Here is a 24,381-nt window from a genome sequence, read left to right on the forward strand (position 1 = left end):
CGCATGCACAGACAGCCAATGTCGCCTTGAATCTATGAGTGAATTGGATGATTGAGATGTTAATCAGACTATAAAATGGAGACGGTTGTAACTATGGCTGCCACAAACGACTATTTTTCTATTGATTAATCTGTTGACTATTTTACCAGTTAATCGGTTAATCTAAACAATTAATTTTCTAACCATTTAATTTGAGTTAATTTTATTTTGACAAACTGTATGTCATTGTATAATGCAGCACAAAACAAAATATAAAGAAAGGTTTATATAATAAAGTGAAAAACCGTAGTTTTAAACTGACAACTCCAACATGAAATAAACACATACACTGGCACCGTCAATCAATGTAAAATAAGCCCAGATTCTAACCTAAACGTTTTCTTATTCAATGGAATTTCTAAAGGTAGCAGGCAGACGACTTTATGGCTTTATATTAAACAACTACAAGGACAAAAGATATATTAAAAAGCTCTCCTTACTAATGAATAGACACGCAGCCTGACCTCACGCTGTGGTGGCCAATCCGGCGATCAGACTGGTCAAACGGCTCCACAGTCAGCAAACCAGTTCAAGGACCAAACTATGATACTCTCCCAGTTGCGTCCTCGCTTGGTTTATTTCGTGTACCCAGCTTAGACGCCTGTGTCTGGCTTGCAGTCAATGCTGAAAAATAGCAATACCACAAAGCGTCCTTTGGTTTTTGTTCATTTTTTGAGAGAGACAAGAGAGACAGCTGTGGTCGAGCAACATAGAGAATGAATAAGGCGAGGGAGCGCCGGTAGCAGAAAGCCAGTGAATCAGAGAAATAAAATATTTACATTATTTTCCGATTGTTTCACAGCGGTTACGTTCTAAAGCAGAAATAAACACGCCTGCACCTCCACGCTATCGTAATGACGCAGCAATTACTAAGTGATATTGAAGAAAAACAATGAAAGTCCATGCATCGGATAAAAATATTGATGTCGATGCATTTTCAGCATCAACGTTATCGACTACTCGCGGCAGCCCTACTTGTAACTCCTTCTTCACCCCAAATTTTGACTTATGAGCAGAGTGCATATGACTGAGCCAACAGAGGCAAATATATCTCAGAAAGTCTGAATTTAAGGCTGTAGACTATTTTTGACTATTTTTACTACAAACCTGGCAAGTAAGAAGTAATGTTGTCTTACTGGGTCTTACAATGGTCTGCATTGGTGGGGGCGTGTTGTTTAAGGTACCGGTGAGACGATGAAATATGATCCAATAAGGTTGGTTTGAGTAATAGTTCCACGAGTTTGGAAGTTTATCAGATGCCAAAACACTGCACATATGTACTATTATAATACTATGATGAAGAATTTTACACCTCTGTTTGAACACAGCCTTATCCCTAAAACATTTAGTGACCCAATTAATCTAAGTACCACAATTGTTTTAGGGTATAATGCAAAAGTAATGTAATGAATAGTGTAGCTACTTTTCTTAGGGGGTCATGTGGAATTTATTGCCGTAAAAAAAAAAAAAAAAAGTAAATAATAATTTGTAATTTTCTTGTAATGACCCCAACAGTGAATATGTTTCCTCTTAACATTCACATTTTAGGAGGAGAAAAAAAAACCCTCTGTTGGCTGTTACATAGAAACACCTGTCCTAATAAAATAAACAGTTTAACCACCAGACGGGGAGCGTGAGAAAGAACTTCCTTCCCTAAAGCCTTGCTTCTAGACAAACACAATGAAATCATGAATGTGAAATTATGTGTTGGTCTTCAAGCGTACATATGTGGTCTGCAATGGTCATACATAGGCCGACTCTGCTTTGATCGTGACTCGCTTGGATCTCAGAGGAAAGAACAGAGAAACAGGAAGGCCACTCGGTCCAAAACATCCAAGACAGAGATGGAGAAGGGGAGAGGGATGAACAAAGAAATAGACACTGAGAGGACATTAAAAACAAGTGTGTGTGTGTGTGTGTGTGTTGCTAGGGCTGTGTGGGTGTATGTTTCTAATTAGTATATCATTATTGTGTCCAACTATATGGTAGATTGTGAGGTTTTTGAATGGCAAAAAGAAATTACCATGGTTGGAAACCCTCTCTATGTGCTACTGAAATGCTTTACATAATCTGCTGTTCAGAGATATTTATTGTGTTTGTCGAGACGCACTTGTCCACTTGACAAAATAAAAGCAGACTAACTTCATTCATTTGGTAAATTCGTGTTACCTGGTCCTTCAATTACATTTACGAGGTGAAAAAACTTCAGAAATGCATCACTAGATACTCCATGATCTTTGCTGTACTTTTACGGATTGCAGCTTTAATACTTACAAGCAGTGAAAATGGTGTGTTCAAATTTTCGAGATACAGGAAGTTGGGGCTGATTAAAATTAATTAGCTTGGAAGAAGAAGATTGCTAGCTAGTAAATATACAGTAGATGTAAACAATCCTGGATTTAAAATACATTTAAAAATCGCCTTTGTAAATGTTTTATGCATTCAATACATTTGTTAGAGCTCAAGGATACACACAATGCATTTTGGTGAGTAACACTGAATACAACCAGAACTTTTGTTTGTTTACAGGAAAACTCCACAGGGCACCTAAATACCTAATTCTACCAAAAGAAAGTCATATTTTCTGCCTTACTAAACAGTGAGCTTATATTACATAGTAATACAAGTTTTTTAACGGTTTGATTTGTATACACTTCTGGCTTCTATAGCATTTTATTTCACCATCTGTCTCAAAATAGGTCCTCAAAATAAAGGGGAAGATGGACATAGTCTAATGTTTGTTTGCCAGGTGAATGTGGCCGTCATGAATGCTGCATTGGTCATACTTGAAAATATTCAGCAAAATATCTCTAACACACCCACATCAGGATCATCGCACTCACAGCAACAGTACAACAATGATGACACCACCGTACACAGAAGTCACCCAGGTTCACTATCCTGAATGACAAAAGTGTAAAGATTCAGCATCTGCCGGGTGCAGTCACATGGAAAAACAAACATCGAAAACACGGATTAAATGGTCTGTTGCTCAATCACTGCGCAAATAGATCCAGCAAAAAAGTCAGGCACACATTTTTTCAGACCCACCACTTAAGGCTGTGATGCATGAACAGAGGCAAAGATACAGCATCACTGCAGTTTTGTGAGATCATTCAAATCCTGGTACTGAAACATCAATAAGTGGCTGCCACACTGTCATTAACAGAGTTTTGGTAGGGACAGGGCAATGTCTGTCCATGTCTCCTCATATTTGCTGAATCAGAAGAACCAAGAGCCTGCTCAGACAACTCTTAAGGTTTGGGGCCAATAGACACATTAATCATTTGTGAAAGATCTGATGATGACTAATGTAAAAAAAAAAACTGACCGAAGATTAGTGCACCACCATTTGTTTTAACAACATACCACACATATCCACCATTTCTGTTATCCAGATTTCTTTTTTTTTTGAAGGATTAGTACTTTATTCAAAAAAGTAAGAAGTGATGCAAATATGTGGTTTATCATCTACACAGCATGGATTAATTTGTGTATTATAACTCCTATTTAGTTTACTGTGAATGTGTTCTTACCTGTCCATCCTGACCAACATGTACCTGGTGGATCTGGAGATTACCCTGAAATAGAGAAGAGACATGTCATGCCAAAAGCCTGATGCCATATTCACCTTAACCTGAGTGGACTACAGATTAGTAAAACCTGCAAACCTGCATTGGCACACGATGATTCAAGCCATTAAATAGTGCTAAACTGAACTCTTGTGATCAACATGCAAAGTGCAGCATGACAGTGTCAATATCTGAGAACTGTCAGAACTGTTTTTACAGGATTCTGAGCATGCAGGGTTTGGCAGAGGAGTGTTTATACATGACATAAGAGTGAGAAATGGATGCAATGTCCATGTATTAGGGCTGCATGATATTGGACAAAAATTACATTGGGATATCTTTTTTTCCTGCAATATATATTGCAATATGAAAAAATACAGGAAATTTCACCAGACACATGCAGTGTGTAATTCATGTACAGATATACAATTAACAATCATAATTTTCATCATTTAGGTACTTTAAAAGTCTATCCTCTTCTAACAAAACATAACCCCCTTGCTACTTCTACCACACTTGGTTCAGCCCTCTGCCATCCCTCCAGAAATCAGCTTGTATGTGACTCTGTCAAGTGGAGAGAGAACAGCTGGATAGGTATTTGGAAAAAACATGTTTCTTAATAAACTTTACAAATGGACTTGTGTGTTGCAGTTGTGTTATTTTACATGTAATCTGCCATTTCTAACGATGTTCTAATGTATACTTAATCTGCGTGGTGGAAGATAAACAGGCCTCCCGGCGCAGCTGAGGATGGTAAAACAGATTTATCTATAAACGTTATGCCAGTGAGGTGTAAGTACCGACAGATCTAGATACTGCAAGATTTGTGTGTGTGTGTGTACATCGCGATGTCGATGCTGAAACAATATATCGTCCTGAATTGGTATATAAGTCAACTATTCTGTCATTTCTGGCTACACTGAGTCTCCTGTAAACAGAAACCAATGCACATTCACACAGGCACAAGCCCATCGTTGTCTCATCAAGATGCAATGACCATCATAAAGTGAACACCCACAGTGATGTTAACAAGACTACATGAGAGAGGACATCATACAAGCCATATTTAGCAAACCCCAAGTTTCAGCTGCTTTATCTTGCTAATTGTATTTCATGTATATATCAAGCACTGTCTGTGCTGCCATATGGCCAGAGAGCAGTATAATCTCTCAAACAGCTCATTTCCTTTTCAAGCACGCTAAAACCAATGTCTTTGATGAAAGGGGCCCGTTCCTAATGAAAACATATTCCATGAGTGGCAGTTGGGAGAAGTGGGATTTTGTTGCTAAGCTTTGAACTCCAAAAAACAAACAATATCATGGAATAGGAAGGAGAGAGGAGAAAAAAATCTGGGCTCAGCCACAAAGAGCAGGAAAAGGCTTTAGAGCTTTTCTGCCTCCAATTCACTCTGTTTCTTTAGCACAACTGAATAGGAAATGAGAAAAACACTTGGTCAAGGTGTCAATTGCTTTTGCATAAATGTCATGCTGTCACGCATGTGTGGCACATATCAAATACAATATGTGATTACATGTGTATGTGTGTACAAAGACTGGCGCCTTGAAATAAATCTCTCTCCCACATTCTCGAAAATCACTAACAATGATGCTGATGCAGAAATTCCTCTCCAGCAGCCAGTGTGGTTTGGAGTTAGATTTTGATTTCAACTGGCAGGCCAACGCTGTGTGTGAATGCAGAGTGCATGTCTGGTTGGGGATATGAGGCATCTGGACATTATGTGGAAATTAATGTAAATCCCATTCATAAGCAGGCGGATATATAAACATTAAGATGCTCTATACGGAACATCTGCTTTTGCTAAAATTCACTAATGACTTAAATGTTGTCAGGTATTACTCGGGTGCATTATGCTTCACTGGGATGGCTATTTGCATGGGCAAACAGAAACATACAGGGCTCAAAAGACACATGAATGTTTAATGATTCTTACCAAACTTATTTGACAGATAAAAAAATAATAGTTTGCTGTAGTAAATCGCTCTGCCTTTTTTTCTTTTAAAAGTAGACTATCATGTAGTCTTCAAAAGTTGTGCAATCAGAAATTTGATCAATCATTGGGTGTAGCTAAAAATTAGAATAATTCTTCCTCCACACAGCTGAAGGGAGATGAACCCTAATATTTTGAAGAAACACTTGGCGAGCTTTCAATGTGACAGAGAGCCTCATCAAAGGATACTGTAGCTTGGTAGAGTAATGTGCTGGACAGCAGTTCTCGTTTTTGGCCTAAATAGCTATAAGCTATAAGAAACCTGAGTCTTTACTTCTGCACAATTGTAGTGTATTTAATCTACATGCTCACACAAATATAATGGGTTATTTTAAATAGCCAATCTAATAATGCAAGTCATTACCTGACATTGACATTCCCACACTAAAGTAGACAAAATTATTTTTCTTCCAAGCAAACCACTTCTTTCTCAAGCACGAGTTCACTTTAAGAGTTATATTCTGTTTGGAGACAAATTCTCCTGACTGATGTTTGCTAAGAAATTGAATATTACCAGGAAGAATGACTCAAGAAAAGGAGTGGCTGATTGTTTCTCTTTTCTCTCTCTCTCTTCTCTCATTCACACTTGCCTCACTGTCCTGTGTGATCTGCACCTCCTCTCCTTGTGGCACCTGGGCAATGTGCAATTGACCCTGTGGAATCTGAGAGACACAGATGAAGGATGAGAGACAACTGGAGCTGGAACAATTACACAAATATGATCAACAAATCAAGAAATTTGCAATGGAATGTTTTGCTTTAATTCTAAACATGATTTTCAACTACAATGAAATCTACATATAATTATCATACAATGATAAATTGTGCTTAAAGGATAGATTCACACATCTCGTCTTAAAACAACAGTCTATGAAGATTAGAGCAGGTTTTGCTTGCTGTAATCATTCCTCCTGTTCAAACTTCCCATTAAGAAATCCCTTTCTAATGCGCTTCTAATGTAAGTGATGGGTAACAAACTCCATTGTCCTCGTTTTGTGCAAAAATGTGTTCAAGAGTTTATCTGATGCTAATATGAAGTTCAGCAGGGTGAAATAAAGAAAGTGGATATCTTCCAAAATTAAGTATTTTAAGTACAAACTTCCTGTAACTTTGGAAGACATCCAGTTGATTTGCCTAACTTTCATTGATGAAGCCTCATATTAGCTTCAGATAAACTTCTGTACACATTTTTGTAGGGAAGGACTGTGGACCACATTGAAATCATATTAGAAAGCGATCTCTTAATGGCCAGTATGAACTGGAGGAATGATTACACCAAGCCAAACCTGTTTCGATGTTCATATGGGCATGAGACAATTGTTTTAAGACAGACTTGAAAAATTGTGAACCTATCCTTTAAGCTTAACTTTAGCAGTAATGCACAGAATGTAACTGAAAATAATTAACTAAGCAGCCCTAGTGTGGTAAGCGTAATCTGGCAACAACAACACAATACAAATTTTGCTCAGTAATTTATCAGATGATGGTTGCAGTGCTGAATCACAGCCAGTAAGTTAACTTGATTTCCTCTGCTCTATTAACAGCACTCCTAAATTTCAGATTCATCTGCACCCTTTAATACTCTGCAGAGTGTTGAGAGGGTAATAACTGCAGTTAGTTCCTCACACTCATTCTCTCTCACCTACTCCCTAACTTCTCTTCCTGGCTGTTCTCCCTCCATCTTTTATGCCTGTTGCCTACTTTCTCAGGCGAGTCATCTATCATCACTACCTCCAAATCTTTGTGTCATGTAGCAACCTATTCACAGCAGAAATACTCTGCTCTGTAAATTATGAGGTAGCTTTGTAGCACTGTCATTACATATAGTGAGTGTACCAATAGGTAGAGGTGGAGTCTCACAGAAGAATGAAAATTACTTCTCTAATGTTCACTTAGTATAATCAGATCATGCCCATAATTACAATCACATCTTTTAGTTGGTAACACTGACTTTGCAACTCGCACACATTAACTTGTAGAACTAGGAAGAGAAAATCTAATTTAGTTTCCTCATGACAAACATTGTCTCACAGCTTATGTGTATCTGTCACTGGCTGTTTGAATACACAAAAGTAAACAAGACTGGGCCAAGCAGAATTCACGTAATTAATGACTGTAACCTCAATGATAAACCTTGAACTAATGGCACTTTATTAATTTGATTAGTTCCACAGACACAGTATAACTTCAAAACTTTCATATCTTTAAGAGCTTCAACAGGCCATAGAGTTTAAAATGTGACTAGTTCCGCACTTGTCCCTTAAAACCAGGTATTTTGGGCAAAGAGAAGACAAAATATGAGAGGTCCAGTCACTTCCTCTTTGTCAGCCCACCCATAAAGCTGTCATGGGCCTGACTTTGACCTTTGGCCATAGCAGCTGTAAAAAGTCATCCAATCCTTGAGCATGGGGAACTCTTTCATTGACATAAGCTGCACTATATTTCTGCAGAATGCTGTATGTGTCACTATGGTGGGTGGCATGATCTGTCACCCTACACTACAAACCCTGCTCTATGGGACCCTCATATGACAGCAGCAAGAAGAAATATATCAGAAAAATGGAGGTAAATGTTAGATACACATCTGATAAATATTGTGAGAAAGGAGGATAAAGACTCATACTCTTACTGTTAGAGAATACTTTGTTGTGTCTTTAAATAAAAATGTTTGCTTATGGATTCAGAGAAAGATTGAGGGATAAAATGTCTGACACTCACCACCTGAACTTGTCCATCCTCGCCAATACGATGGAACTGGACCTGTTGATTAGCCAGTGTGTAGTGCAAGGTCTGCTGGGTGGCAGTCTCAATGTGGGCTGTTTCTTCTGCAAGGCCTCCCTCTGGTTAGGAGGACAAGAAGGTCATTGGTGCGCTCATGTGTACAGCAGAAGTAGGTCAGGAAGACAGTGCAAACGATTCCAGCACAAGAAATAAAAATTAGGTCTATAGAACACAGACAGACACACAAACCAACACACTCACACATGATCATGCAAGGGGTCTTATCAACCTCTTGTAAAAAACCTGGCTAATTCCCAGGCCATCTGTTGGATGATGGCGTGTTTATACTTTATCAAATGCCTAAATACACAGCAAGGACTCTCCAGCTAGCCATCCAAACACACTCATGGTCTAGCAGCCAAACAAAAACTCCAGGCCTCAGTCTAAACACCCGCTATCACACCAGCAGTCTGAAACCCCTGCATGGACCCTTCGCAGCTCCAAGAGCGTTCAGTGACAGTGAAGTCTACACCACAGGCCACAAAATAAACTAAATCACACCTTCTCTTGTAAAACGTCAAAATGTGCAGCAAAAGACCACTTGTGAGAAGTGAGGGCTGAAAGGATTTGAGGTCATTTCTTTTAACAGTCTTTGCAGCAATGCTGAGAAAGGCAGTCTGACTACTTTTCTGACCATGAAAAAAAGGAATGTAGCTTTAAATGACATAAAACATACAGCACATATCACATACACCTCAAAAGATCTGTTTTGTGTTATGTTGCTTTGAAAAGTAAGGCTGTCTCCCATCTTTCATTATTACTGCTAGGTATTGTATTATGTGAATAATCCTCAAGACTTTTGTTTGCCAGACGAGGAAGCAAGAGCCAGGTGGCTTGTGAAAACTACAGTTTTGGTCTGAGCTCTACTTGCTGGTTCCCTGATAAATAATGGTTTTAAAAGCAGAAGAATTGCCTCTTTCCTGTCTGTTAACATGTAATCTGATTAAGGAAGGAATGGACCATCTGAACTAGTATTTGTGTTGTACACTCTTGGGTGTGTGTGGCCTGAAAAGGCAGGGCCTGACAATCCACCCCTGGTGTGTGCTCACAGGATATTTGGGTTTCCCCTGCAGTCTTACTTTTCCTTGGTCAGAGGTGAGAGGTGATGGCTCACTGGGAGGAAAGGACAGCAGGCATTGTGTGCAGATTACAACCATCTGCAGCAATACACACTGTATCTGCATTTGGGTTCAGGTCTTAAAATAGCTTTCATATAGCTGATGAAATGAGACCTGATAAAATTAATCAATACAAAATTAATGAGTTCCATAACTCAGGGTCCGACATAGTTGTAGTCTGTAGTTGATTCTCACAACTGTGCACCTTGTTTGATTAGAAAACAACCGCAAAAACGTAACAATGACTTGTGAGAGTGGAGCCAGGTAGGTATACATTTTCTCAGACTATAGAGATAATGTTAATGTGTTCACTCCCAAAGCATTTCACAAGAAAGGTGTCAGAAGATTCCAAAGTACTTTGATTTCTTAAATACAGAGACTCACAAGCTTAAAAGGTTGACTTGATTGTGATTTTTAAAATGTCATCTAGTGTTTAACTTGTTGGAATTCACTTGAGTGACTACACATCTGCATGATTCTTTGTCGTATTAAGTTTTTTTCAGATATGTTTGGATAAAGAATGATACAGAGTAAATATCGTCCTGGACCAAATGTAAATGTCCTGGAAAGAACTTTTGAAAAAGGGGGGTCATCTTAGATTTGAGAACTATGCATAATTTTCTTAATGGATTCAACGTTCTTTTTTTCCTGTCTCCCCGACACTGTTGCTGTGTCTCTTTTTTTTGTCACTCTCTCTCTATGTGGCTGTCACATAACATATAGGTAGTATTAATATAAAGTCTAAATCTTAAAGCATATACAGTAGTTTCAAGAAAATCAGTTGTCCTTAATATGCATATTAATGCAGCAAAGTACATGGGGTGTAAATATGAAGTTGCTATTATGTATTTTTCTTGAGTTATTGTGTTCACAGCAATGTATCTACACAGACAACAACACACACATATAAACAAGACCACATCCTAGATAGCATGTGCCACGGTCATGATACATGCTTTACAGCCCCCTGATAATAATCTGTATTTTACCTCCAGCTGTACTGCGAGGTGTGCGTTTGGAAAAGCTCTTGACAGCCAGACTCTGACCACGCTGCTTGCGTCTCCAGGCGGTGCGACACTTTGAGTCGATGCTTTGCTTGATGCGGTACCAGTCTGACTCAGTGATGCCAAATTTGTGGAACAAGTGGCCTGTGGGGACACGGAAAGGTCAAAGGTCATCACATACTGCATAAATAATCAAATATTGTTGGCTTGCTCATGAAAGGGTGTATACTATCTCCAAACTGATCCTTCTTCTTTTCAGCTTTCCAATATGTCCTTTTGCCTGGGAAATGCTCCCTCCTTTAATTTGCCTCCTCCTTTCTATTTCAGTAGTATAGGAAACTAAATAGTCTGCTTTGAGCTTTAGTGGAGGAAACAAGCAAGTTCTCTATAGTACCCTCACCTAAACTTGAAGGTAACATCAGCAGCAATATTATAGTAGCATAGTAGCCAGGATAATTCACTAGCAAGAATATCACAGGCTGACAATGTCAGCTGCACATTTTGTAGGTGAAATACTGTTTTACAATTAAATTTGAAGGTTGTGTCTTGGCATAAAAATATGTATGTAGTAGGCTAGTTGGTACACTTAATCTTGAACTCATAACAATGTCAGCATACAGTCCTATAGCCGACATACAGTCTTAATGCAATAATAATTGCAGGATGCAAAAATTGGAGATTTAATGACTACAGACTACATAGGCTGGACATAATTGGTCTGATTGGCTATAGGACAATGTGTTTATAATAGGGCCACTTCTGCAATCTGCAATCAATGTACACTTGAAAAATGAAGTAAACAACTGTACTGATTCTTTTTACTTCTACTCCACACCCTTTGACAAGCAGTGTTAACACAAGCCTGTGGCTGTCCCTCATCCCTCCCTCAGTGGAGATATGTGCAGGTGAGACTGGATGCAGCTGTATTTAGTGGCCGTCTACTTCAGTGTTATGAACTGTTTAAAGGGGGTGAGCACCTTGACAGCTCATTTCTACATAAATTAACAACACAGCTACAGCCTGAGGGTAGAAAATGAGACAGAAGGGGAGCTCAGGGTTATCTGCGGATAGTGGGATGGCAGTGTATGGCAGCCCTTTCACACCTGATGGGTCCTGTACAGGCAGGCAGGGCAGTTGCTCCTTCATTCCTTTTCCCTTTTTTTGGGCAGGCAGAATGAGTCACCTGGCCCTGCTCCAACCTCTGCATTCCTCTATAATGTCAGGCCAAATCTGCATGTAACTACACACACCCACACTGCTAAGAGGAAATACAGGTAACCAAGTATACAAACACTTACGTATGCCATGGGGGATATTTACTAAAACCTCCTGCAGGGGGGCACAAGCTGTACTCCGAAAGAAAGGCTACAGCTTACAGAGCCCCTCTTTACACTGCAACATACTGTATGAACCATATAAATATAGTATATAGCCACAGGACCTTCATAAATATCAGTCTGTCTACCATCATAACCCTGACTCTGCTTTATAATGAATCAAAGAGTTCACTGAATTGAGAGTGACTCCATTAGGATCTTTCTACCAGACATGTGCTTGTCATTTAGAGTCTGGTATGTTATAAAATGTGTTGCACATTTATGCGTGTGTGCAATGATGAATGCATGTTGTTGTAACCCGCCTTGTGAATAGACTACAGTCTATTTCTGTCTTCAATTCAGTGCCGCTTTGTAATGGAACGGGGATGAAATGTGGGAAGTTCTCAGAGAGTTCACTTATTGCTGTACGGGGGCAAGGATTTAAACCCCGGCTGAGTGAAATTTATTAATATAATTTAAACTATGCAAAAATCATGTAATAATCATGAGATAAACAGTGGTTACTAGACACAGCCTTGGCAGTTACAAGTGGGTCATTTTGCCAATGAAGCTATCACTCGCAAGTTCAAACAACTCAGAAACACTTGACAAGAAGATATGCTTGAGGGTCAGGACAGCAAAATGTCACCTCCTATGCATACAGATAAGAATATATTTTCTTTCTGGATTCACTTCCAAGGCTATATGGGGTCTATCAGTGCCAGCAGCCAGTACATAAAAAGATGTTTCTTTTTATAAACTGGCTTGTCATGGAATTAGGTCTACCACCACTTTGTCAAAAACCTATCACAAAGTGAAGGTGGCATAAAATTAATACACTTCTCAGTACTAGATGGTTATGATGTTAACACAGGAGGACTCACAGCGAATGCCATAAATCATTAGAGGGTCCAGCTGCTTCTTGCCATGTTTGCCCTGGCCAGAGAGGTTTGACATGGCCTGGATCTCCCGATGGAACAGGTAGTCCAACAGTGTCAGTGCCATTTTCTCTGCTGTGCGGCAGTTTGTGGTGATATGGAGCATGTCAGCTGGAGACACTGGGCAACGAACACGCATCTCTGGGTTGTTCTCATCTCCTAACCAGGTGCCTGCTGGGTAATCATCTAGAGGAAACAGTAGAAGGAACAGTCACATACATACATACACATCTCATACACAGCTACACAGCTCTTTTTCAGCAAATCTGCAGCCTGATAATAATACAGAGATCTGAGGCAGTATGAAGAAAAGAAATATATATCCATACTATAAAATTTACTTTTGTGATTCACAGGTTGACAAATACTGGTAGAGAGCCACTGAGATACTTCATGTAATACAATAGCACACCCATGTGGCAGTAAAGGAGAAGTAGGTGAATTGTGGACAAAACTGTGTTTTTATTAAAATATATTAAAAAGCAGAATATGTGGTTTGGCTGTTTGCTCACAGCGTATGTTAGCTGTTAAATCCACCACATAAACAAACACACAAACAAAGCACGAGACACATGGCTCTGAATACCACATGGTACCATCTAGCTAATGCTGACTAACAGTTTTATCATGGTAACCCACAGCTGCAAATAAGTGAATAATAGTTTGCCTTTGAAGATAACCAAGAACTTCCCAAGTCCACTGAAAATAACCAAACCAATAATCACAGCAAATATAACAACAATGTGGACTTAACTTAGTTTTGCACAATTAGAAATTAACTATTCTTTCTCATGCTCAGCCAGAACCACTGAGCAAAGCTACTGAAAACATGAATGACCAATCAGAGCATTTATCAATACATTCTGACAGAAACACAGGGACATGAACATGACACATTCAATATGGAGACCATCTGAAAGAGTCACATTAGGCACGTTTAGCCCAGTTCTTCCTGAGCAATTGAACCCCAAATTGCTCACTCTCACTGCCATCTGGGTGTGAGTGATTACTACCCTAATAATCCATTACAACTGGCTTCTGCATTGCAGAGTTGACAGTGATGAAGTTGCTGCACACTGTGTTCATTCACACCAACATTTTGTTATTAGTGAGATGGGTGACTTGACCCTACTAGGGTTGATGGCCTAAGTCAAGCAAAGGAAGGTTTGTTGCTGTTGAAATAACATGTTTAAAGTTTGTATTTCCTTTGCCTCACTGGAGAAATTTGGCCCAAAGGTTAGAGAAAAGAAAAAAGAAACTGATTGTGAAACCAGTAAAACTAGTTTTTCTTGCTGCTCAACCTGTGATGGTATTATTCGAGATTTTCAACAGTGATTGGCTTCCAAGTAAATGCAGAGAATACTAATATACACATGAGACAAGATTTAAAATCAGTGAGGTCTTTAAAAATACGACCTTGTCTTTAACATTGTCAATATAGCCAATATGTTCATTTCTATCCACTAAAAGACTAGAAGAGAACAAGAGCAATAACATACTTATGTGTGTTTCTGTGTCTACATCAGCAACGTGAAGTCATACCTTCTGAATTGAGTGTGATGAGTGTGACATTTTGGCCATTTTGCGCGTTGCTGGACTGGCCACCATTAGAAACAGAGTCACTGGCCTCTGAGCCGCTCTCTTGTTCTTCCTGACTCTCCTCAGGGCCCGGCACCTTCACCAGGATTGTGTTCTGCCGCCTCCTGGTCACCGTGCTAAAAAATAAAAACACACATTTGCAATCAGTAGGTCTAACATACATACAGATCATGGCAGTGGCCACCTTGTATGAGGAATTCAGACTCTATACAATCCTCTATTGCCTGGACTGAAAACTGGGGGAAGATACATTTGATTACTCTTTTCCAATAAGGACCCCCAACATTGTTTATGAGGTGCTGTGTTGGGAAGAATTTGCACATTTCTGACTTCAGTTCACACTAGGCAAGTGAATGTGACCCACTCACTTGCTGAGCAGGTTCTCCAGAGGGGTGTCTTCTTGGCTACTGCCCTTCGGGTGTTCACTGCTCACTATCACATTTGTTTGTGGAACAACACTGAAGGAGAAGTTCAGAACACATTGGTTAACTGGCACATGTATGTATACTCTGCACAGTCTAAAATAAGTTTAAGTAATGTGGTTCTGCTAGCTCCTGTAATCACAAAACAGCTTTGTAAAATGACTAAGAGGACAATATCGCTGCATTATAAAGAATGCACCTACTTTGGCCTGAGAATTTGAATTAATCTCCATTTGACTGCATTCCAAGCCTGAATGGAGACAATGTTAGATTGTTGCAAATTGCACTTGTACCTTACCATCGTACTTTGTTCCAAGTTTGAGTAGCCCCCTGAGGAGACCCTGCAACCATAGGAACCTGGATAGGACTCTTTGCACAGGGTACCATGCTGTCCAGTTTGCGTCCAAGGGCTTTGCATGTAGCGTCCAGAGCCTGTAACTTTGATTCAATTCCCTCCAGTCGCTGGCTGATTGATGCGGTGAATGAGACCAACAGGTTCTGGAAACACAAATACAAAAAGGAAGATGTAGTATGTGTAATTTATCCTGAAGTTGATAAATCCTATCCACTTATTGTTAGCATATAAAAATATATGAGCTTTGGACAGTGTCCATTATACAGACCTTAATAAAAGATATGTCTTGGTTATTGTTGTTATTCTCCTGGCTGCTGCTTAATTTCCTTTTTTTCTTCTGAGGCCTTTCTTCATCTTCATGATTGTCCAGCATGTCTGGCATGAATCAAATATAGAGACACCCTCAAAACAACACAGCAGCCTTCTTGTTAGATTTCACTATGGGATGCACAAATTGAAGCCGTGTTCCTGCTCCAATCAAAAGGTAACAGCATTGAGTATCTGCTGATACCGATTCCCAATCTCATATACAGTGTTTATTATAAAGATTTTAAATAATACAATTGCACAGCAAACACATAGTGTAAGTAAGCTAACATTAAAACTTCAGTTACATGAAAAATTGTCAAATTGTTACTAATTACATGTCCATGTTTGATAGTACTGCACTTGCACTATCAGAGAATGTCAATATCCAGCAATTCAATATACATTGATTAGAATACATCGGAAAAAAATAAGTTTTCATATTGTTTCACAGGAATCTTACCTGTACGGTCATCCTGGTTAAAGTCCTCCACTGTTATTTGCACAATTTCATCCAACTCTTGTTCAGACATAGTTCGCAACTGAAATAAGGCAACAGGAAAACTTGGTTAACTCAACAAGACAGCAAAATATTTCTTTACTGACATGCTACTATAAGGTAGAATATCTTCCTGCGGTGTCTGTTGCTGCCTCTGCATTACTGGAGATTATGCACTTAAAATTTGACTAGTTTGTAAAACAATTTAAGAAATCTCCAACTCATATATGGTATTTCACTTGTTTGTACGATTCAGGGATGTTTAAGAAAGTGTTTCTTACAGGATTAAGTTACTTAGAAGAACACACCCGATCAAGAAAAAAAAGGTTTGTCAAACACATGAGCATCACATTCATGTAAAAATCACCTATTTAACAATTACACTAATTACATCACAAGACTTTCTATTAAACAAAAAAATCTTTAATGGCATGTACAAGTGGTTGCAAAGAAAAATTTAAACCAGTTATGATAACTTTCCTTTGAAAACAAGTAAAGACAGTGGTAACAACAGTTAACAACAGTAAGATTTCAGATTATAACCTGTCTACACAGGACGTGTTTCAATGTGTTTATTAGCTGTGTGTCTCATATGCGTCTGATGGAACAGATACTGTACACTTCTATTTCAAATAATACAACTGTCTACGCATAACCACAACACTGGGAAACTTTTAAGGCTTGAAGTCTATTTTCTTCTGTTTCACGGGCATAAATACAGTGATTGTGTATTGGAATCTGAGCGCTGCCAAAAGGCGGGTGACCAAACAGCAGTACTGTGACTAAACGCATCCTGTATAGATAACGATGAAGGACTGAAGTTGAAGCTGCTGCATTGCTGACGTGCTGCTTTCACTACGCCGCCCGTGTAGACAGGGTGTGAGAAACAGTTTAACTACAGAAGCTGCAAAACTGTTTGAGTGACATGTAAAACCATCCTCAAGCCTACTGAGATAGCATACAAACAAGCTTTGAAGGTCTATGACAAATGGTTGAATTGTCACCATCACTCTCATATTTTGATTACATTGATTTTTTTTAAGTTGAGTTACGCAGAATGGTTATTAAAATATTTAGCTGTCTTGTTTCTTCCATTCTGACAGAATTAGTGAAAAAAGCACAAGGTATACGGAGGCTGCTGCTGAGAGGTGACTTGCATCATACCAATAATTAAATCTTTCCCAATCAGCATTTTCTTCTGAGCAAAACATGGCAGCAATACACTTCAAACTTATCGTCGAGACGTCACAACATAAGACACTACCCAAGAAATATGGATATAACACAAATGCTTCTGCCAACATGATATTTAACACTTATTTCCCCTTACTCTGTCTGACCATCTATTTCTGTCAAATCTATATAAATGTTGCACGCTAGGCTATAAGTAATGCCAAATCTTATTAAGCCTCTATGCTTAATAACATTATCTGGTTATGACCATGCAAGTGCTATTTTGTGTGCTGTATGGACATCTACAAATTCAAACTTAAATAAAACACAAATCTAAGTAATTATTCATTTCTGTACATCACTCCATCAAAGTTCAATTTATTCTAAAATGTCTATGTATATAGGTCTACTAGGGATTTATTTGAGCTTTCATCTGACTACATTTGTATCTTTTGACATAAAATGCTAAAAGCATGAGAATGAAAGCTTCTAAAAATGGAGCAGGTAACATCCATGGCCCATTGTAAAAATTTTACTCATGATTGACTTTTTTTCCAAAAAAAAAAAAAGGCTACTAATAATGATGAATGCCAGGGCAGTCACCTTATGGAATAATGCACTCACAATGACAACAAAAAAACATTTTTGTACACAGTTTATGGAATACATGTAAGGGTGCATTTTTAACTCTATTAATCACTTAAACTCTCACTTAATCGCTTAAAGTCAAATAGTTATGCATACATTGTATATTTGTAACGTTACAGCATGCAAATGGAAAGTCAGGGGCATGTCTCCTCAGAAAAGACAGACCCAGACACAAGTAGGGTGACATTAACTGTGTCCGAGTGTGAGAGAGGGAAGATAGGTATCCAGGGACATGATGTGTCAGCCTTTTCCTGGGTCTTTGTCTTACATTGATGGGCCAATTTAAATCCAGTATATATACACATATGGGCAATATCGTGATGATATTGAAGAGTACGTAATTATCAATGATAACTGTTTTGAAACTGCATAACCCGCTAGCATTTTATTAACTGACGGGTGATATTAGCTAACGTTAGAGTTAGCTCTGGTACTTGGGGAAACAGGGCAAGATACAGCTGTTTTGGAAAAACCCTGCTTCTCTAGATATCTAGCTACCTCCTAAGCTACTAACGTTACAACCATGAAAATATCACAGCGCATGTAAATTCGGTAAATTCTTGCTAGTCTGGCTAACTACGTAACCGCTAGCTAACTGGGCGGCGGTCTCTTGACGATGTGTATTGGCAAAATAAAACAAACTGGGAAATAAACTTCATAAACTTGACGTGTTAGCTGACTAGGCAGCTATGTAACGTTATTACTACTGCATTTCGGCTAACTACCTAGCTACTACCTAGCCTGAACAGAAACACAGACTAGCTGATGTTGGCTGGCACTACAAAACCGGATTTGCAAGCTTGCGTGCTAACGTTAAAGCTGAAGCAGTGCAAATGAGTTGCTGTTTAAGCTAGCGTGGTGGTTAGCATGCTAGTTGGGCCTAAAGGCCGCCGAAAAGTAATGCAAGACTCGTAAACTGTTTGAAGAAATAATAATATAATATGATTTTGATTCGGCTTCATTCCCCAATTTCTGGCACACAACACATGTACCGTGTAAGATTGGGTTATATTACCGTGTGAATGATGAATTCTCGTGTTGTTTGTAGAGATTCCGATAACGGCGTCGTTCCTCGCGAGAGATGAGCCCTTGCCTTCGTGTGTTCCTCACATGGAGGGTTACTCACTCATTTGGGGGAGCCCAGGCCCGGTGAAAAACAGTCTGCCGCCGTCAGCCAGCACAGTAGAAGCAGCACGCCAAGTCATCTGCAGATTTAACGTTAACTACTGTACTTGTCAATTTATTTTAAAAACTGGCAAATGTAAAATCGAGGTGGTTTAAGCTGTTTAGTATTAAATAACCCAACAATGGCTTCGACAGAAATGTTCGTGCTGATTTGTATATTTGTGGATGGGGTCGCTGTAAGTGGTTATTTTATTGTTTTGTGTTCTGAATGTACAGGTCCCCAGAAGTAACTGTCAGAAGCAGTTGTCCCCGGTTGTCCACTGTGGGTGGTTGGCAAAGCAATTTAGAGTCCAGCAGTAAATTTAAGTCGTTCGACATTTAAGGTGGTGAAATTTTTAAAATTTGGCTTAGTACTTGTGTGTCAGAAATAAGGGGTAGTAATGCTTGCATGTTTTTCTTCAATAGGTCCCACACATCACCAAGTAGCAGGTGTGTAAAAATGTTGCGATTTTACTTTTGTGTGTCAATTGAGCAGATCATCTGATGAAATGGAGCCAGCAGCCTGGATCTTTTCCATGGCTGGTTTTAATGGATGTAGTTCTTCTTCATTTTATGGAGATTGACAACCAACGTTATGGTGCATTACCGCCACCAACTGGAAGTGTGGATCGGGACTCTAACTTCTTCTACTTCTTCTGCTTCTGTTGATTTTTATGGAGGTTGGCATCCATAAGTGTGCATTACCGCCAACTGCTGAATTGTAAAAGCTTCAAATAATACAACTGTCTACGCATAACCACAACACTGGGAACCTTTTAAGTCTATTTTCTTCTGTTTCACGGGCATAAATACAGTGATTGTGTATTGGAATCTGAGCGCTGCCAAAAGGCGGGTGACCAAACAGCAGTACTGTGACTAAACGCATCCTGTATAGATAACGATGAAGGACTGAAGTTGAAGCTGCTGCATTGCTGACGTGCTGCTTTCACTACGCCGCCCGTGTAGACAGGGTGTGAGAAACAGTTTAACTACAGAAGCTGCAAAACTGTTTGAGTGACATGTAAAACCATCCTCAAGCCTACTGAGATAGCATACAAACAAGCTTTGAAGGTCTATGACAAATGGTTGAATTGTCACCATCACTCTCATATTTTGATTACATTGATTTTTTTTAAGTTGAGTTACGCAGAATGGTTATTAAAATATTTAGTTGTCTTGTTTCTTCCATTCTGACAGAATTAGTGAAAAAAGCACAAGGTATACGGAGGCTGCTGCTGAATTGTAAAAGCTGCTGCTGAATTGTAACAGCTTCACAGTGTAAACTATTTACAGTGTCCACCCAAAGTGATCCCATGACATGGTCCATTCTATAACCCAGACCCAATTGTCTGAGTTGGTGCAACTCCTTCCCTCAATGTAACATCTAGATCCTCTCCAGATTTGTCCACAACATTCAAGAACCTTCTTGCAGCATCCAGCACCATCTTAATCCTTTCTGACTTCCCCTTTATTTCAGCCTCACAGTTTATAACCATGGCAATAAATGCCAGAAATCGTTTCTTGTCCATACTGATGCTCTGTTCATCTCCATTCCTTTTCTGCTCCTTTTCCTTTTGCACTGCCACCATTTCACCGTTTCTCTCCATTCTCTTAGCAGCTTCTGCATATGACAATCCCTTTTCTGCTCTGATTTTATTCACTTTTACATCCTTAATTCTTTTTGGGCACGGTGCTGATCCCGTATAGTGGTTTCTCTCGCAGTGCAGGCACTTTGCTTGCTCTTTCTTCACTTTACACTTCTCAACATTACAGTTATCCTTCCCACATCTTCTGCCTCCTCTCCATACTGCAGCAATATGTCCATATTCCTGACAGCAGAAACATCTGAGAGGCGCTCTCTCATATCATCTCATATCAACATGTCACCCTGTAACACACATAATCTAGATACACTCTTTCCGGCAATTCCCCTCAAACATCAAACACACCGAGTTACTCTCCTCCTTCTCCCCATTTCTGAATCTTGTAAGCCTTCGTGCCTCACACACATCTTAAATATCCGAAATGACTCGGCCTCCACCGTCAGTGGCACGCCGTCACTACTCCCTTCTTCTTCACTTCTGATCCAAGTGGGAAGCAATTCACACTGCTATGATCTCTAAATGCACGAATCTTCAGTGCTCTATCTCTCTGACGCTTTGATACACAGTCAATGATAACTATCCCACTTGTCATCCTGACCGATCGTACATCTCCAAGCTTTCCTCCTACAAACTTTCCGACCTCATGTGGATCCTTGAAAATGCCGTCTGTTTGTGTCACAGCTATCATCCCAACAAGATATTTCTCCTCTTTCTTCATTGTCTGACTGGAATCACCTGAATTACTCTTCTTCCTTTTTCTTTTTCTTTTCAAATCCTCTTGAGTCCTCGTTTCCAATTTCACGCTCCGATTCCTCCTCTGACTCCATTTCTGGCATCGCTCTCTACTCCTTCAACCTCCCACTGCCTTGTTGTTGGGACTCTAACTATACATTGATGATTAAATGAAAGAAAATAAACTGAGAAAAACCAATAATAAAAATTAAATAAACACACCATAGTTATATTCTCTTTATCAAATTTGTTCTCCTAAGATAATGAAACAACAATAGATAACATTTTTCTCTAGAACTTCTTTGTAAAAGATCTAACCACGTTCCTGTTGTCTCTTCTTCCCACTGCTTTTTCCACCGTTCTTTCAACTTATCCTTAACTGTGGTTTTCATTTTCGTTTTACTAAGGGGTACTGTAATGTCAGTGTGATTCGTTTTTGTGGCTTCTTTTGCATACTTGTCAGCTATTTCATTTCCTTTGATTCCTATATGTGCTGGTATCCATACAAATGTTATATTTAGCCCCATCATTTGAATTCTATATAGTGTTTGTTGTATCTCTGTTAAGACATCTGGTCTGCTGTCTGAATGGCTGTGCTTCAAGCTGATTAATGACGAGCTGGAATCAGAGCACATTATTGCTCTCAAAGGTCTCGCATCTTCAGCCCATTGCAATGCTAACAAAATTGCCAGCATCTCCCCTGTATACACCGATACTCCATCACTGATTCGTTTGCCAATTTTAATGTTGAAATCTGGAACTATGAATGAAATACCAGTTTTGTTAGCTGTGTTCTTTGAAGCATCTGTATAAATTTTAACATAGCTGTAGTAGATACTTTCTATATATGTCTGTATTATCTGTGGATGTAAAATAAGCTCCTTATCTTTGTTCTTTTTGCCAAGCAATGTGAGATCTACAATAGGGTCAGGGAGTATCCAAGGATGTTTTACAGGGAGTGGTACTGTTGGAATAATGTTTGTTTCCTAGTTCTTTTGCTTTCTGCTCTCTGCTCAATTGTCCATCCAAAACTTTGTGTTTCTCTCCTCTCCTTTTCCCAACAGGGTTTTAGTGCATCTAGCGTTGGATGATTTTCATTATGTCCTTTTAAATTAACCTTGTAGTTTAAAGATAGCTGTATTCTCCTTAATAATTAGTTTTGTCCACTGAGAACTTAAATCCCCACATAAATGACCATTCTTCGGTTTTAACAATAGCCTCCTGTATTTTCTTCACTAAATTCCAAATTCCTACCTCTTTTCCAAATTGCCCCATCATCCGCAAAAAGAGAGAATCCCATCCCATTCTCCAAATTCAGAAAAACATCATTTATCATAATAGAAAATAACACAGGACTCAATATAGTCCCTTGAGAAGTTCCATTTTCAACAGTTTTTTTTCCTGAATAACACTTCCCTATTTTTACCTGAATCGATCTTCCATATAAAAAGTCTTTGATCCACCTATACATTAGGCCTTTAACCCCTAATTTACTTTGCTTAATTAATAATCCTTCCTTCCACATCATATCATAAGCCTTCTCTATATCAAAAAAGATGGCCACTATGCATTCCCTATTAATCTGCGCTTTCATTATTTCATGTTCTAAACATATAGCAGGATCCATGGTATTTCTACCTCTTCTGAATCCACTTTGATATTTTGATACAAAGGCTTTGCTTTCTATATAATACGTCAATCTTACATTTATCATTTTCTCCATTATTTTGCATATTCGAGATTAAGGCAATAGGCCTGTAATTCCCTGGGTTTGTGCAATCTTTTCCGAGCTTGCGTATCATAACTACAACAGCTTCTTTCCAGACTTGTGGCAATTTTCCCTTCTCCTAAACCTTATTATATAGTTCCAGTAGAATGTCCTTCGATGACTCACTAAGATGATTTATCATAGTGTAACATATCTGATCTTTTGCCGGTGTTGACATCTTGGTTTTCCTGAGAGCACGATTCAGTTCTGCCTTTGTGAATGGTATATTTGTTAAATAATTGGAATCTTCATTTTGTTGTAGTAGTTTCTTATTCTCAGCTATTGTATTTTCCCTTCCTCTTTGCCCCTCTTCACTATTATTATTAGAACTGTGAATTTTAACAAACATTTGTGCCAACATCTCTGCTTTCTCCTCATCTGTCACAGCTGTAGTTCCATTGTCCACTAAGACTGGATGTCCATACTCTCAGAAACACATTTCGGGGAACTATTTTCGTAATATAAAAGAAATATATAAAAGAAAGTTTCCAAACGAGCCGCCATGTTGGTCCGGTTTAAAATCCGGGAGCAGACAGCCCACGAGTGAAAGTGTGAACTCTTTTCGGAACTAGCTCGGTGTTAATTTACCATTCCTAAGTGCTTTTGATTACTAAAAGCATTTATCTTCTGATGCTGCTACGTTAACAGTAATCTGTTCTCATTAATATTGTGTTTAATATATTGGTTGTGTACAATAAAACATTATATTTTTGGTTTTGGCACAACAACAATGCCAAGGAAGGTGATCATCATCATTATCATCATCATCATTATCATGTGTACCACAGGTATCATATGCTGACATTGTAAAGAAAGGACTTCATATTGATGATCTTTAAGATTACAATAATTGTCAAGTTTTGAAAATGAAAACATATTATTTATATAATTTATTTAGCTTTTGCACAGAATACATCTGCAGAAAAGTTGTTTCAGTGGAAAATGGCCACTAGATATAGTGGAATCAAAGGAAATGAAATAGCCCTTCTTAGAGTAGAGAAGAAGAAAAGGTTGGAGTTCTTGTACCACACAGCCAATCAAAGCAGTGGGCTTTCCCGTGCTGCAATCAGACTCTACTGTCCTGGTTGGGTGACTGTTCAACGGTCAGTGTGACAACAAGAGGCGGCGTCTGGAGAGTGTTAAAAAAAAAAAAATTTCAACGAGCCAGCCAGGAGTCGAACCTAGAATCTTCTGATCCGTAGTCAGACGCGTTATCCATTGCGCCACTGGCCCATGTATTTCATTAGCTATATGAATAAATAGATAAATTGTTTTACAGCAATGTGATGTGGTTAGGAACTGGCTAATTTAGCCCTAGGCTGTTATTACAAACTA

General features: G+C 38.9%; 1 protein-coding gene and 1 non-coding gene across 4 annotated transcripts in view; both read right to left on the reverse strand.

Annotated features, from left to right (window-relative positions):
* Positions 1 to 18,945, reverse strand: part of LOC122874523 (BTG3 associated nuclear protein) — a 41,455-nt gene extending 22,510 nt beyond the window's left edge. For 2 of the 3 annotated variants that reach the window (XR_006377626.1, XR_006377625.1), the window contains exons 1-12: positions 18,794 to 18,945; positions 15,922 to 16,000; positions 15,421 to 15,527; positions 15,096 to 15,295; positions 14,744 to 14,833; positions 14,319 to 14,491; positions 12,723 to 12,962; positions 10,508 to 10,666; positions 8,338 to 8,459; positions 6,210 to 6,281; positions 3,576 to 3,620; positions 480 to 663 (exon numbers count right to left, since the gene is read on the reverse strand). Coding sequence is in view for 1 of the 3 variants with exons in the window: in XM_044192509.1 (XP_044048444.1) it covers positions 3,576 to 3,620; positions 6,210 to 6,281; positions 8,338 to 8,459; positions 10,508 to 10,666; positions 12,723 to 12,962; positions 14,319 to 14,491; positions 14,744 to 14,833; positions 15,096 to 15,295; positions 15,421 to 15,527; positions 15,922 to 15,991 (1,278 nt within the window). In the remaining 2 variants the exon portion in view is untranslated. The remainder of the gene's footprint in view (positions 1 to 479; positions 664 to 3,575; positions 3,621 to 6,209; positions 6,282 to 8,337; positions 8,460 to 10,507; positions 10,667 to 12,722; positions 12,963 to 14,318; positions 14,492 to 14,743; positions 14,834 to 15,095; positions 15,296 to 15,420; positions 15,528 to 15,921; positions 16,001 to 18,793) is intronic. The other variant, XM_044192509.1, reaches the window with a different exon arrangement.
* Positions 18,946 to 24,206: 5,261 nt separating this feature from the next.
* Positions 24,207 to 24,279, reverse strand: trnar-acg. The gene has a single exon. It is a non-coding gene; the product is annotated as a tRNA-Arg (tRNA).
* Between the last annotated feature and the right edge of the window lie 102 nt (positions 24,280 to 24,381).

The sequence above is a fragment of the Siniperca chuatsi genome, linkage group LG4 (genome assembly GCF_020085105.1).
Source record: "Siniperca chuatsi isolate FFG_IHB_CAS linkage group LG4, ASM2008510v1, whole genome shotgun sequence".
Lineage (NCBI taxonomy): Eukaryota > Metazoa > Chordata > Actinopteri > Centrarchiformes > Sinipercidae > Siniperca > Siniperca chuatsi.